This window comes from Rutilus rutilus, assembly GCF_951802725.1.
Source record: "Rutilus rutilus genome assembly, chromosome: 12".
In the NCBI taxonomy this organism is placed as follows: Eukaryota; Metazoa; Chordata; class Actinopteri; order Cypriniformes; family Leuciscidae; genus Rutilus; species Rutilus rutilus.
In genome coordinates, this window is record NC_140217.1 from 11545008 (window position 1) to 11561498 (window position 16491).

Here is a 16491-nt window from a genome sequence, read left to right on the forward strand (position 1 = left end):
CCAACTAAACTACTTAAAGAAGTGTTACCTATAGTGGAAGAGCCTCTCCTCAATATTATTAACTCATCTTTATCTTTAGGTCATGTTCCAAGAACATTTAAATTGGCAGTTATAAAACCACTCATTAAGAAACCACAATTAGATCATAATAACCTAGCAAATTATAGACCCATTTCAAATCTTCCATTTATGTCTAAAATATTAGAAAAAATTGTGTCCGCTCAACTGGGCTCTTTCTTGCAAGAAAATGACATCTATGAAAAGTTTCAGTCAGGATTCAGGCCGCACCATAGCACTGAAACTGCGCTCGTTAAAATCACAAATGATTTACTTTTAGCTTCTGACCAAGGCTGTATCTCAATATTAGTTTTACTTGATCTTAGTGCTGCGTTCGATACTATAGATCACACAATACTCTTAGATCGACTACAAAATTATACTGGTGTTCAAGGACAAGCATTGTAGTTGTCCAAACTATGGAGTGCCGCAGGGATCTGTGTTAGGCCCTCTATTATTCTCAATATATATGCTGCCACTTGGAAATATTATAAGGAAACATGGAATTAGTTTCCATTGTTATGGTGATGACACTCAAATATATATTTCATCACGGCCGGATGAAAACGCTAAATTATCCAAATTGACAGAGTGTGTTAAAGATATAAAAGTCATTTTCTTTTATTAAATCCAGACAAGACAGAGGTACTACTTATTGGTTAAAAAAACCGCCCACAAAACCTCTCACAATACAACTTTAACATAGTAGGATGTCCTGTTACTTTATCCTCTACAGTAAAAGACCTGGGTGTTATACTAGATTGCAACCTGTCTTTTGAAAATCATATTTCATATGTTACAAAAACAGCCTTTTTCCACCTTAGAAACATTGCTAAGCTACGTAATATGCTATCAGTTTCTGATGCAGAAAAGTTAGTTCATGCATTCATGACCTCGAGACTAGATTACTGTAATGCTTTATTAGCTGGTTGTCCTGCATCCTCAATAAACAAGCTACAGTTAGTCCAAAATGCAGCCGCTAGAGTTCTTACTAGATCAAGAAAATATGATCATATAACACCGATTTTAACATCACTACATTGGTTACCTATAAAGTCCCGTATTAATTACAAGGTATTGCTACTGACTTATAAAGCCCTAAACGGCCTAGCTCCAGTCTATTTAACGGATCTTCTATCGCCCTATAATCCATCGCGCTCTTTAAGATCACTAAATTCGAGGCTTTTGGTCATACCTAGGATATCCAGATCCACCAAAGGAGGGAGAGCATTTTCACATTTAGCTCCAAAACTCTGGAATAGCCTTCCTGATACTGTTCGTTGCTCAGACTCGCTCTCCCAGTTTAAAACTAGATTAAAGACGCATCTCTTCAGCCAGGCATTCATATAATATTTTTAATCTTACAGTTAAATCCTGTCTCTAGTTCATAAACGCCAGAGGAGAACTGGCCCCCGACTGAGCCTGGGTTCTCCCAAGGTTTTTTTTTTTTTCTCCATTAGGTCACCTGATGGAGTTTTAGGTCACCATTAGGTCACTTGATGGAGTTTTTCGGTTCCTTGCCACTGTTGCTCAGTTGGGGATATTTTGGGGATATTTAATTTTATCAATTAATAAATTCCACTAGAAACAAACCTTGTTGTATTATTTTAATTTAATACTGTGAAGCTGCTTTGATACAATCTGTATTGTGAAAAGCGCTATACAAATATACTTGACTTGACATTTATTTTCATATGAAAGCAACAGAACTTAAATTACATCCAGTTTATCATCAACACATGTGAATCCACGATATCTACCACTGATCACGTAGGTGTCAGATCCACTGCGAGAATAGAGAACTGTCCAGATTGACTGCACTTTTTTTTTTTTCACTCCTCCCCTCACCGCAGCCACCTACTCTCACAAACATTTCTTGCGAGGCGAGGCGCATCTCAAACAAGCCTATTGATGTAGACCACTTATCTATATAGAATAATTTTTTTGCGCTGACATCACAATTACGTCATGGCGTTAGCTGGAGGCTAAACAAAGGGAAAACTGGAGGCATAGCATACATGACCCTAGTTAACTGTGGTTGGCCTGGCCGTGCGTCAATCAGAAAACAACAGGACAATCAGAAAAGAGGCTCATGGATATTAATTAGAAAGGCCAAAATCGACCTGTTCTTCGCAGAGCCCCTGAGAAAGGAGCTGTACAAATATATTGGGATGGTTTTTGGTACTTATACTACAAATATATATTCTTAAGGACATCAAAATCTAAAATAAAACTTCGGAAAGGTGTACAATATGGGACCTTTAATTGAGTGAGTTTGTAATTTATGTGTCGGCCAATCTGGTTCCGTCCGTAAAATTAACTTTTGCAAATAACAATCGCGGTCCTGGACAGTGAGTGACCTTAATGAGTGACAGTGAGTGATTTTAAGATCAAATCTAATTTTCTCCAGTCATTATTAAAAAACAAGCTAACAAAACTTGCAAACTGACGTTAATTAGTGAAGCGGCCAGGGTCCACCTAAGCTCTGCCCACAAAAAAACGTCACCATGTTTATATAAATTATTTTTATTGCCAACCATATGACTTCACCATGACATGTTCCTGAAAGATTTGCCTTTAACATCTTTAACACCAAAATGCAGAACCGATTTATCAGCAGAAAATGTAATGCTGCCCTCTGCTGTTCAAATGTACACCACTTCCATCTTTTCAATGTTTTGAGGGAGCAGCAGGATCCATTTTGTAATTCTTGTTTATTAAACGTAAAATGCAATAAAAGAATGAAATAAATAAAAACCTGAAAAGTCAGTGTTATTGCATGAGTTTATTTATCTTGCTATGCCATGTCTTACAGAAGAGGTGTAATACAGGTAAACAATATAATTTGTGTGTCTCTGTCTGTTATTTCAAAAGTTCAGCATATCAGTCCTTATGAGACAGCATGTTCACTGAGTGTGTAAACAAGGTGGCGGATTGTCTCCAATGGTTGCAGAACCCTGGGAGGGATACAAGTGAAGCTCACAATCAGCAAAAAGAATCATCTTGCCACGAACAATCATCCAGCGGATATAGCATCATGACATCATTGTCACAGCTGTTAGCATAATGATGTACATCTGAGCGTGTTGTGGAAATGTAATGGTCAGTTCCTCTGAAAAGCATTATTGCAATACAGTTCCTTTTTCTTTTTCTTAAAAAAGCCATGTTTATTTCTATAAACCCCAAATTCATTGAGATTAATGAAACACTCTTTAAGTGGCAGACCATTAGTGAAAGTGCTACAACGACCAGCTTAAAAAAACCAGCTGCACTCCCATTTATAGTGTTGACTCAGCATGTTTTCGAAAAAAAGACTCAGATTACAGATTGTATCTATAAAGGCTGGTGACGTCTCAAATGTCCACTTAGCCCTCCGATGATATATGCTGTTGCAGTATGATCTGAGTTTAAACTGGATATGAACAGTATTCTGATGATCAGCTGTGCTTATACTGTCTACTTCTACTTACCATATTACAATGACCAAGACCTCTGTTTTTATACACGGAAAGCGAGTAGGTGATCTAAAACCTGCATATTAAACAAAACAAAAGTATTTTCATCATTTGGCCCACTTTAGTTGAATAGATATGTGAGAAAAAAAGAGTGCTTCAATAAAGCAACAAAGAAAAATAATTGCTGCCACTGAGAACATTTTCAAGGACAATGATTCAGATACTTCCAATTTTGGCTTTGACCCAAATAAACTCCATAAAGTTATATTAGCATTGTTATTGCATCAAAGTTTTTTGTAACCATGTCCTCATATAAGTTCCTCAGGATGTTTGCGCAACATTAGCATGTAAACAAAAATTACTAACATCATAAAGTGCTAGTCCACCTTATTTAAGTACGAACCAACACTTGCACACACAGATTTGGCGTAAAACAAAATGGACATTATAACAATCCCCCATTAAACGTTCAAAGTGATGTTGCACATATCCTGCACATGTCTGTTGTTAAGTTCCTGTCTGCACAAAACACTGCAAGAAAATGCACAACTGTCTCTGTATGAGAGCATACATTCATTCATTTAATATCTGGACTACACAATTTCCATTACCTCATTATGCAAAATGGTTCCATGTACAGTTTCCGAGTAACACACTTGAATACTGATGCAGAGATAAAGTGCATGATCTGCTAAGTCAATGTCCCTCTGAACCAACATACTACCATAAAGTAACATGCTGTCATAGATGCGCTCTGCCTGTGTTGTGTTGGTCTGCAGACACAGAGATCCGTAACCCAGTCAAAAAAGTATTGAGAGCTCATTGAGGGCCTGAATTCTGCTAATCCAAACCAAAGGTCACTTTAATGAGCCTCAGTAAGAATTTGTTTTTGATGTGTCCTCCGCTTGGAATCCTACTAGCAAACAAATGAAGGTTGATGTTCATGCCTGTTAGCCTTATTTATCTTTTCGAAGTCTGAATTAGCAAGATGATTGAGCTAATTTGATCTGATTTTGATAGAAATTTTAGTTTTATATGGGTGGCACGTCATCTGTGCCAGTGGGTGATAGGAATCATGCCCTGACTGCAGAGTGGGCACAGGCGGGCGTCACTGCTGTGCCAGTAGGGCACTCCGATTGGCCTTCATCTTCTCTAGTCTCTTCGTCAGGTGGCTGTTGCTTGCTTCCAGCTCATCGATACGGTCAAGCGCAGACCTCAGCTAGAATAAGCACAGCATGAATTTGTTACATCACACGCTAAAAAATATTCAGTGGCTTTGTAAATATCACACAATATACTACCTTAATAAAATCTCTGAATATCACTTGTTTGTTGAGTTGGACATACCAAAATAAATGTCTGAAAATCAAACAGTTAATTTTGACTAAAATGTACATCTCTTATTTAAGTTTAATGAAAAGAAATTAGTATTTGACAAACAAATTATATTTTTAAGATATACTTCATATTTTTGTTAAATTTCATTCATCATATTTGAGAATGAAGAAATGATACTGATCAGTTTCAAGAACTACTATTGTTACTCATTCCATCTCAACATTCTCTCATCTTTAACAGCAACTTAAGAAATTGAGTAAGTTGGACAATCACGCGCAAAGAGAGGGAAATGAGATTTTCCAAGCATTCTATGATACGGACTGTATAAGGAGAGTAATTGTCGAAATTAAGTGTTATTTTGTGTTTTGCACAAAATTAATATAGTAGGAGATCTGTTAGTGCATGTTCTTTTATGTTTGGATTCATGGGAGTTTCTGTTAAATTGACGTTTTGGTTAGGGTTGTCACCCGTCCCTTAAAATACGGAATCGTCCCGTATTTGAGAATAAAATAGCGCGTCCCGTTTTGAATCAATACGGGACGGGGTTTGTCCCGTATTTTCGAGTTGTCTTCAATGCAGCATCTCTCATGCAAATCATCCCACCGGCATTCTGTAAAGACTCGTCCTATTCTGCCCCTGATTGGGTAATACTCGCTGCTGCCATCGTTGGATTGATTGGTTTGTTTCATGGTCATGGCCAATCAGAGTCAGAGGAGGGCCGGTCTCTTGGCACTCACAAAGTCGATTTGAAAGAATGGCGGAGGCTGCTCCAGATACCCCCCCGCGTTCAGCGCTGAAACGAAAGCGGATGCAAAAGTACTGACGAGAGTGGGAGGAATCAAATACTTGGCTGGAAAGTGTCAGCGGAAATGAATATCAAGCCAATTGCACAATTTGTCGGCGAGTGTTCTCTGTTGCGCACGATGGCTTGTCAGATGTGCGACAGCATGCCTCGGGAGAGCAACATTCCCGCAATGCCAGAGGTCACAGAAATCAAAGCACCATCTCACAGTTCTTCATACCTCAATCATCTCCTGAGGCAGATAGTGTAATGACAGTTTTTTAATCACCTCAGTAATTTTCTGATTGATTACATTAGATTTAATAGGCTGCCTATTTGTTAAGAAATAATGTTAAAAATGTAAATGAATCATGTTATGGTATGATTGGTTGGTAACACTTTACAATAAGGTTAATTTATTAAACATTAGTTAATGTATTATTAACTAACATGAACTAACAATGAGTAATACATTTGTTACAGTATTTATTAATCTTTGTTAATGTTAGTTAATAGAAATAAAGCTGTTCATTGTTTGTTCATGTTAGTTCACAGTGCATTAATATTAACAAGATTTTAATAATGTATTAGTAAATGTGGAAATGAACATTAACAAAGATGAACAAATACTGTATAAGTGCAGTTCATTATTAGTTCATGTTAATTAATGTAGTTAACTAATGAACCTTATTGTAAAGTGTTACCGATTTGTTTATTACGGTTAAGGTGTACAGTCAGACACGTAAGCATAATTTTAATAAGAGGGATATATTTAATAATAGAAATATAGTGCCTATGTGAAGCAAATAAACAACTTAACTAATTTAGTATGAAAGCATTTGTTTAATTTAAAGTTAATAAGTTATGGATCTGTTAATTTAATAAGTTAATAAAATATGGTTCACATCTCACAAGTTCCTCCAAATGCCTATTTTTTGTGGTCTCACTGTCAAACTCTCACTGTCAACCCCCCCAATCCCCCCCCCCCCCCCCCCCCCATTCCCCCAATCATTTAATAATGTACCTCTCTCTGTAACTTGCGTTTCTCCACTTTTAGTTCATCTTCCACTTTCTCCGCAGCCTCAGCAGACATCTTATAGCGGCCCACCTGACCCTCCAGCCGAATTATCTGCCACATGACAGAGATTACAGGTTATGCATGAAACACTGTGGAACTGGTTGTACCACAGTCAGAACAAAATGAATAGTGCATAAAGAGAAGTAAAACTTGAAATGAAAATATTATTAACCACTGATGATGAAACTGAAAGCAAGAGCACGATACTGAGTTGTGCCTCTGGGGAAAAAGTCTTGTGTTAGATTTAACCATGACTTACATTTTGTTCAAGCGCTGTGACTTCTTGCACAGACTTGACCAACTTGAATTTCAGGTCACTTATCTGCCTGTTAGCATCTCCTGTAGAAAAAAAAAAAAATGTTGAGGTCACATGAAAACATTTAACTCCATGTGACAAGCCAGCCTAAATCAAGACTGATAGTGATTGAAATTGAAAGGTGTATCTTACTCTGCAGATCTAGGATATGAGGGTCCAGACCATTCTGAAGGTCATCGTCATCCGTGCTTCCCATTTCTTCTGTCCCATTCTTCTGTTTCTGCTCTGCAGTGGCTTTAAGCTTCCGTACCTGCAAATACACACACAGCACAGCAGAACCTGATTTCACCAAGTGCAACATGTTCCTGGATCAACATCTTTGTTGATCCTGGAACAAAATTCCAATCAACCAATTAGATTTGAGGGACAAGTTTACAGTTTTTATCAAATTTAGGCTTACAGCCAGGGTTAGGTGCTTCTACATCAGTGTGATTCACCTATCATTTCCCTCTGATTTTAGGGAGAAGTTATAGGTAGGGATATGGTGATGATAAAATGTTCGGACAGGTATGTTGTTCCAGGATCAAAAAAATATGTTGACACAGGAACGCGTCAAACTCGGCAAAATCAGGACGTGCCACCACAGCGCACAGTCATGCTAACAAAGTCCTTATGACAGAGATTTCATAAGATGCTCTCCCACAATATCAATTATACAGAAAACAATGAATCACTTGAAAAGCATAAGATGACAAAACTCACCTGGTCGAGCAAACTCTCTCTCTCTTCCACCAGCTTCCTTAATCTGATCTCTGAAAAATTCAAACAAAAATATGTACAGCACATGAACCTCATACAGAATCGAACAATGTAACATACACAATGAGTCGATGTAGGCACTAATATAATTTATTTTGTAGTACAGAGTATACAAATTGGAACTGTCATTTTAACATTTTACAATGAATTATACAATGAATTATAAAAAAATGCAATTAACGTGCATTTAACATGACCAAAAATGCACGACTCGATTGCAAAATAGATTGTTGGGGTGATAAGGAATAAGGAAAGAAAACAAATAAAATATTTACTTCTAACGGCAGTTTTGTAAAGTCTATTTAAAGCTTTATTCCTCTTGTATGTCAAATTATCTTAATTTGAGTTGGGGGGTTTTCACAGCAATATTTCTATATAATTAATTCATTCATATCATGTAATTAATTTTAAAAAGTTAACATAATTACTGTTTTTATTTAATATGAATATACAATTGTGTATAAATAGAAAATGTATATAATGGTGTTATTATTAATATTATACACATTGTATATGTACACTGATGTGAATATTATTTTGTATAAAACATTTTTGGTATTTGCTTTCTATTTGTGGTGACAAGTGATTTCAATTATGATGATGATGATGTATTGGCACACATGGAGAAGTACTTATTCTTCCAAAGTGCAATGCATCTAATTGTCCATGCATTTGGATTTTATCCATATCACAATGTATTCACATTTCTCTTGAAGAATTTCTTTCAAAAACCAAGCTTTTTATAATTTCAGAATATTGAAAGAAATGTACAGCTTTTGCATGCCCAAAACATGTCTGGATCATTCTCATTTACATTAAAGATTTAAAAAGTATATATGCAAAATTACACCACGAGTATAATTTCTCAATGAAAAATCAAAATCAAAAGGACATTGTCACAAACATCAGGAAAAAAAATCTGTGAAAAATCATAACACACAGCAGTTGAAGATCTTCTTAATTTTAAACTTTGTCTTAAAGAACGTCTGTGTTTCATTTTCTACACTCAGTCCTCTCAGATCGAATATTGTTTCTTTTGGAGGTTCACTGCTATGCATATTTACACCATCCAGCACTAAAAGAGCAGCAACTGCTTCCTCACAACTATCGAGAAGGAAAGCTTTGCCCTTGTGCTCTACAAGCATGCTATACGTGTCCTCCACACACTGCAACTCTGGCTCAGCCTCTGTCTCTTGCTGGTCCCTGGATTGTACACCATTGTCTCCTGTGATATTAAATATATCCACTTCGTTAGAGTCTGTGGGTTCAAACATGAGATCTTGAGAGGTTTTCATGGCAGCATTGAGTTCTATTCAGTTAATGTTCTCTGCTAGTCTGGTCTGAGGTTCATATACTGTAATTTCCGAAATTATCTGATTCTCAGGTTTAAATGGTTATAGTGAATCAAGTTTCTGCACTTGAATAAATGTCTCCTTTATCCTCTGACATGTTTTTTTCTGATTTTAACAGTAGTTACAGGTTATTCAACATTAACTGGAGTGCACTTTACCTGTGAGGTGTTAAATCTGCAATCAGTAGACTTGGAATAGTGGTTTTCTAAATATTGAGAGTTGGAAACCTCCTTTACGTACATTGACCTTTCACTGAGGGCTGCCATTTCTGATTCATCTAGGGTTGTTTGACCTTGCTTTGGCAACACATTTACTGAATGATTTTTGTTAGGACTTAGAAGATTCTCCTGTGTCAGAATTTCCTATTATTAATCTTGACAACTCTCTAAGTAGTTTTGGCAATGTTAATGAAAATGGCAAGGTTAATGTGTTTGGTCTTGGCAGATTATATCTGCTACACACTGTGAGCATGTAAGATATGCTGCTGCATTAATACATAAATCCTGTTGCAGATCTCAGCAGGTGGAGCTAAGGGAGGTGGAGGATTTCAGAGGAACTCTGACAGCTTGCTGCCAAACTAGCCTACAGCGAACACCGAACCAGACTTTTTAAATGTTGAACAAGCAATCTCACTGACTGCAGAATCAGCAGACGCCAAACAACTTGTGCCATGTGCTAATACTGTGATTGCTTGCAGTTTGCCAGTCCAGTTTCTGTGCCTCAGAGTTTGTTCTCCCTGCTCTTTTAACTACTTTTTTGGGGGATGTACTGTATACAGTCAACGTTTCCTCATTTAACAAATTGACACATGAATGACACCAAAATGATTTCCTCCCACCATCTTGAACTACGCAGTCTTCACCATAGTTTTGTTTAATCTCTAATCTTTAACATATTTATAATGTTTTCTACAATAAATAAAACATTGCAAAAATGCATTTATATGCCATAAAAGCAAAATGGTAAACATTTGACTCCATCAATTTGATGGCAAGAAGTAAATCTGCAGCAATTGTTTAGATTATGAGTTAAAAAATACTGGAAACCGTTTGTCTTACCTAACATGCTGTCTCCAGTCATGGTTGGCGTGTGAGAGTCTTGATTCAGTCGGCAAGCTGTTTCCGAATCAGCATGCCCATCAATCGCCCCGTCTGCTACCTGCCCATTGGCCGTCACCTCAGATCCCAGCACAATGCCATGTTTCTGAGCAAGAATACAATCTGATGTCAACATCCCATTTTTTCCATTATGTTATTATGGTCCTTTGAATTTAAAATAATGATGCTTCATTTAATGACTTCTTTATCTCTGTGATTGCAAATATTCCTTCTACACCACTACCTTTAAAGCATCCTTAAGCCCGCAAACCTCATCCCTGAGTGCCTCCCGTTCATCATGGATAATGTCTGAATATTCCTTCTGCCTCTCTAAGGCCTAAATTAGGCCATCCGCAAAAGTGAACAGTCAGGGAAGGGAAGAACAAAGGAGTAAAAGAAAGCTGTAAGGTTAGGAAAGACTACAAGGGACATGTGACACAGTATAAAGCATTCCATCCTTAAACAAGTTGGGTTAATAAGTTACACAAGCTAAGGAGGATTTAGGGAATTTTGAAATTCAAAATATTATTAAGTGTTAAAATCTAAAAGAGAGAAATGTTTCGATGTGATATGATTAAAGAAACATGGCCATGAAAAGTAATTGTACCAGGATCTTTTTATCTTTCCATTCCAATGTTTCTTGCAGGTCAGATATCTCTCTAATATAGTCCGCCTGCTTCCCGCGAGACTGTTTGGCTTCCTGAGCCCCGGCCATGAGGGCAAGCAGAGGAAAACAGATGGGCAGATAGAAGAATATTAAGAGGAAAATATGAAAGAAGACAACAAAAAACAGAATCCATCTATGTTAGGAAGACAAAGAGCCAGAAGAGTGCACCATCATTTACTGGTGATGCTCACCGTCAACAACTCTTCACTCTGCTTCAGTGTTTCCTTCATCTCCTCAAACTGGATCTTTAGGACATTGTGGGCATGACGTTCTCGCTCGCACTCCTAAAAACAGAAATGCCCATCATTGAAGTATGTACTGAAAAATTCATTGTAAATTTGCAGTATATTCCTGGTTACTAGCAGCTGTACTGTCATAGTTATTTGAATGCTAGTATTTATTAAAGTACAACCAAATTCTGACTTTCACAATGACCATCTGCATGACTGTGTGCATGTCAGTAATCTTTGCATATTAACAGTCTGTGTACTGTATATTGAGTGTTGATATCTCTGTGTGCTTGATTGATAACTCACACTAAAAGCTTACCAGAGATAACAACTTCTCTGCTAACCATTTCCATATTTGCAAAACAACTTCAATATAACTGATTACACTATAACATGCAACATTGCCACATACAGTAGTTTAGTTATGATCAGACTTAACCCGAAATGCCCAAAAGGGGGTCAAATTGACCCAACAGAGTATGATTTTTAGATTTTTTCCCAATATAATCTAATAATAGATCCAAGATGGCGGCGCGAGTACATCGCGAGGCTCGCGGTCTCTCCAGATTCTGTAATTTAGCAGTATTTTTCTTGCTCATTTCGGGTCTGTTCGTCCAGAACAGTTGTGCCTTAACATCGTACACCCAAGGTGAGCTTTTGGATATTGGTTTGCGAATTTCCGACAGTTTTATGGACAACCTTCGACTCCTTCCTGAGATCGCCAGATCACCCGAGGCTATGCACTCTGCCCGGCCGGGCGGAAGTGCTCGCAGGCGCCGGCGAGATCGTAAACAAAGGCGGGGGAAGCGCGGAGGACTAAGAGCTAAGCTAAAGCTAACACCACACCGGCTCTCTTTACCCAGCATTTTCCTTGCCAATGTACGGTCGCTGTTGAACAAAATGGAGGAGATTCGACTCAACATCACATACAGCAAGAGACTTTTGAACTGTAATGTTCTAATTTTCACGGAAACATGGTTAAACAGCGGAATACCGGACAACGCTATTGAGCTAGCGGGACGCCATACATTCCGGGCGGATAGAACATTACATGGCTCCGGTAAGACCAGAGGTGGTGGATTGTGCATTTACATTAACAAAGCTTGGTGCACAAACTCTGCTATTGTTGGGAGACATTGTTCAGCTAACCTTGAGTTTCTCATGGTTAAATGTAGACCGTTTTATCTACCGCGGGAGTTCACTTCCACTATTATAACTGCAGCCTATATTCCCCCGGATGCTGATGCCAAGTTTGCTATGAAAGAACTTCACGCAGCCATCAGTAAACAACAGACCGTTCACCCGGAAGCTGCGTTTATTGTTGCGGGTGATTTTAATCATTCAAACTTAAAGTCAGTGCTACCGAAATTTCACCAGCATGTTTCCTGTCACACCAGAGGAAACAAAACCTTAGACCATGTTTACACAAACATGGCTGAAGCTTACGTCGCGACACCCCTCCCCCACTTGGGACAGTCAGATCACCTTTCTTTGTTCCTCACCCCCAAATATGCACCTCTGATCAATCGCGTGAAGCCATCAGTGAAGACCATCAAGGTGTGGCCTGCGGGGGCAGATTTCTCACTCCAGGAAAGGTTTCTACACACAGACTGGAGTATGTTTGCTTCTCAAGCCACCAGTGGCTCTCACACGGACATTGACTGCTACACCTCCTCTGTACTGGATTATATTAATACCACCATTGACAGTGTTACAACCCAGAAGCAGATCACCACATACCCAAATCAGAAGCCATGGATGAACAGGGAAGTGCGACTCCTATTGAAGACACGCAATACTGCCTTCAGATCAGGAGATGCACAAGCCTATAGCACATCCAGAGCAAATCTGAAAAGGGGCATCAAAGAGGCCAAGCACTGCTACAAGCTTAAGATAGAGGGACACTTTTCCAACGCTGACCCTCGGCGCATGTGGCAGGGCATTCAGGCCATCAGTGACTACAAACCCTCTCACTCCACCCCCGCAGCCACTGATGTCAACTTCCTGAACGAGCTAAATGACTTTTATGCTCGCTTTGAAAGAGACAACAGAGAAACTGCCACCAAGCTCAAATCCTCAGCTGACCACCCACCGATCACACTCTCCTCCACAGATGTCTGCAATGCACTGAGCAGGATCAGCGCGCACAAGGCTGCTGGACCAGACAACATCCCTGGACGCGTACTCAGGGCATGTGCGGAGCAGCTCGCTGGGGTTTTTACAGACATTTTCAACCTGTCTCTTGCCCAAGCAACTGTACCAACATGCTTTAAATGCACTTCCATTGTGCCAGTGCCAAAACACTCCAGCCCGAAGTGCCTTAATGACTACCGCCCTGTAGCACTCACACCCATCGTAATGAAGTGCTTTGAGCGGCTGGTCCTGGCACACCTAAAAGACTCTCTACCATCCACATTGGACTCACACCAGTTTGCCTACCGTAGCAATAGGAGCACAGAGGATGCAGTCTCCATGGCACTGCACTCTGTGCTCACACATCTGGACAATAAGAACACTTATGCACGCATGCTGTTTGTTGACTTCAGCTCAGCATTCAACACTGTCATCCCAACTAAGTTAATAGCCAAACTTGGAGACCTGGGCTTCAACACCTCCATGTGCAACTGGATTTTGGACTTCTTGACCAACAGACCCCAGAATGTTCGATCAGGCTCCAACTGCTCCACATCCATCACACTCAACACTGGTGTACCACAGGGCTGTGTGCTAAGCCCGTTCCTCTACTCCCTCTTCACCTCCGACTGCAAGCCTGTGTACGGATCTAATTCCATCGTCAAGTTTGCGGACGACACTACGGTGATTGGTCTCATCAGCAACAACGATGAGACTGCCTATAGGGAGGAGATCAAGCACCTGGCCACATGGTGCACCGAAAATAACCAGCTCCTCAACACCACCAAAACGAAGGAGCTCATCGTGGACTTCAGGAAAGTGTCAAGAGGCACACACGACACCATCCACATCAATGGAATGGCTGTTGAGCGTGTCTCCAGTTTCAAGTTCCTGGGGACCCACATCTCGGCGGACATGACCTGGACAACCAACACCTCCAGCCTGGTCAAGAAGGCTCACCAGCGCCTCTTCTTCCTGAGGACACTGAGGAAGAATCAGCTTTCCTCCACTATCCTGGTGAACTTCTATCGCTGTGCAATAGAAAGCATCCTGACCAACTGTGCTACAGTGTGGTATGGGAGCTGTTCTGTTGCAGAGCGCAAGGCACTGCAGCGGGTGGTGAAAACCGCCCAGCGCATCACTGGGACTCCACTACCTGCCATCGAGCACATCCAGAGGAAACGCTGTCTGCATCGAGCTCGCAGCATCCTTAAGGACTCCTCTCACCCAGCCCACAGACTGTTTTCTCTCCTGCCTTCCGGCAGGCGTTTCAGGTGCCTCCGGACCAGGACCAGCAGACTAAAGAACAGTTTTTTCCCCAGAGCTGTCTCTTTATTAAACTCTAACCCTCATTGATCCCACTCCCCTCATATACTGATTGACTCTCCTCTCCCTCCTCACACCTGCCTCCATTTTGTTATTTGCAATACTATAATGTTCATTTGCACTGCTGACTGTTATTACAGTAACAACTGTTTACATATGCATCTTGCACTACTACCTTGACTGGAATATGCTCATTTGCACTGCCGACTGTTTATTTACAGTACCGACTGTTATATATACATTGCAATATCGTACCTTAACTGTAATATGCAATTACTTTCCACTGCACTTTCACTCGGATAGCTTCTGTCCAAACTTTATTTGCACTACTTTAAATCCATTGTTATACTGCTCATTAGCCTAACTATACATATATCTATTTGTAAAATTCTGTTTATAGTAATATCCATCTGTATATTATGCTCACATTCTGTTTATAGTAACAGCCATCTGTATATATATTCATAGTACATATCTATCTGTACAATTATGTTTATAGTAACAGCCATCTGTATATTATATTCAGTAAATATCTATCTGTAAACATTCTGTTTATAGTAATAGCCATCTGTATATTATTATATTCAGTACATATCTAGCTGTAAATTCTGTTCACAGTAATAGTTATCTGTATATTATATTCATAGGACAATCTATCTGTAAATTTTTGTTTATAATAGTATTCAACTCTATATTTATTCAGTACATATCCATGTTCTGCACTTATGAACCACTGTATATCCTGCACTTGCTGCTATTGCACTTCTGGTTAGACCTAAACTGCATTTCGTTGCCTTGTACCTGTACTTGTGTAATGACAATAAAGTTGAATCTAATCTAATCTAATAACAATATTTTTCCAATAATAATTTAATTCCTTGATATTCCATTCATTCCTCTTGTATGTCAAAACGTGTACTATGTGAGCCTCTGCACTGTTATTTATTTCTTGGTCATAGGCAAAAAAAAAAAAAAAAAAAATTTGTTTCAATACTCTCTTTGTACAATGGGGTCAAAATAACCTGTATGCACTTCCAATGGGATTTTGTCTCACCGTAGTAGTTTTGTCAATAATAATATTTATTCATCACACTTCATGGATTACATGAATGTAATGTACACTTTACATTAATGTAAATTTCATATTTTGTAATAAAAAAAATAAAATAATTATGTATTGTAAAAGGGTCAATTATTCTACAGGATTTTGTATTAAAACCCTCTTTATCAAATAATTTATTTTATCATTTGATTGACCTTACCCTGTTTTTCTCCTCACACTCTCTTCGTGTCTCACACAGAAGTTCCTCCAGCTCCATCAGAGTGTCTCTCAGTGTGTCCACCTGATACATCAGGTTTGTCTTCTCATTGTCCAGCTGAGCGTTGGACACCATGGCCTTACGGTACTTCTCCTCTACCTCTACCAGAGAGTCCTGAGAGTAGACAACAAAATGAAGATCTTTACATATAGATCATGGCCATTATAATTTAGTATTATGAACACACCAAAACTACCTTCATTTCCCGTATGGAGGCCTCAGTGTCAGCTGAAAGCGAGGTATCACAGCTTCCTCTTCGTGATAACCCTCCACCCAGAGATGCTAGAGTGGCAGCCGAGAGGGTGGAGGCTGTCCTGGAACCCTGAGGATGTAGTTTAAATATTTACTTTGTCTGGTAGATCACTTTGTTGCGGTATTATTCACTGTGATGGATTAAAAATTGTGTTGGTGCATCTATTCAACATCCTCAAAATGATTCTACTGACCTTTTCCAGGAAGTCTGACCTTTCCTCCACCTGTATGAAAAATGAAACATGTTCAGCAGAAGCTACAATGTAAAATCATCCAGCCTCTTTATACAAATCCACATTAAATGAGAAATACTTATTTAAAACAATAATGC

At 39.1% G+C, this 16491-nt stretch overlaps 1 protein-coding gene across 21 annotated transcripts in view; it reads right to left on the minus strand.

The window, feature by feature from the left end:
* Nucleotides 1-2823: 2823 nt before the first annotated feature.
* lrrfip1b (leucine rich repeat (in FLII) interacting protein 1b) overlaps nt 2824-16491 on the minus strand; it is a 41008-nt gene continuing 27340 nt past the window's right edge. For 18 of the 21 annotated variants that reach the window (XM_084425790.1, XM_084425785.1, XM_084425779.1 and 15 more), the window contains 12 exons: nt 16355-16384; nt 16105-16230; nt 15852-16022; nt 11092-11184; nt 10841-10933; nt 10478-10570; nt 10195-10339; nt 7728-7777; nt 7158-7275; nt 6969-7048; nt 6656-6760; nt 2824-4731 (listed from right to left, as the gene is read on the minus strand). In XM_084425790.1, coding sequence (XP_084281916.1) covers nt 4621-4731; nt 6656-6760; nt 6969-7048; nt 7158-7275; nt 7728-7777; nt 10195-10339; nt 10478-10570; nt 10841-10933; nt 11092-11184; nt 15852-16022; nt 16105-16230; nt 16355-16384 — 1215 coding nt within the window. In that variant the 3' untranslated portion in view covers nt 2824-4620. The remainder of the gene's footprint in view (nt 4732-6655; nt 6761-6968; nt 7049-7157; nt 7276-7727; nt 7778-10194; nt 10340-10477; nt 10571-10840; nt 10934-11091; nt 11185-15851; nt 16023-16104; nt 16231-16354; nt 16385-16491) is intronic. The other 3 variants (XM_084425791.1, XM_084425788.1, XM_084425782.1) reach the window with 1 other exon arrangement.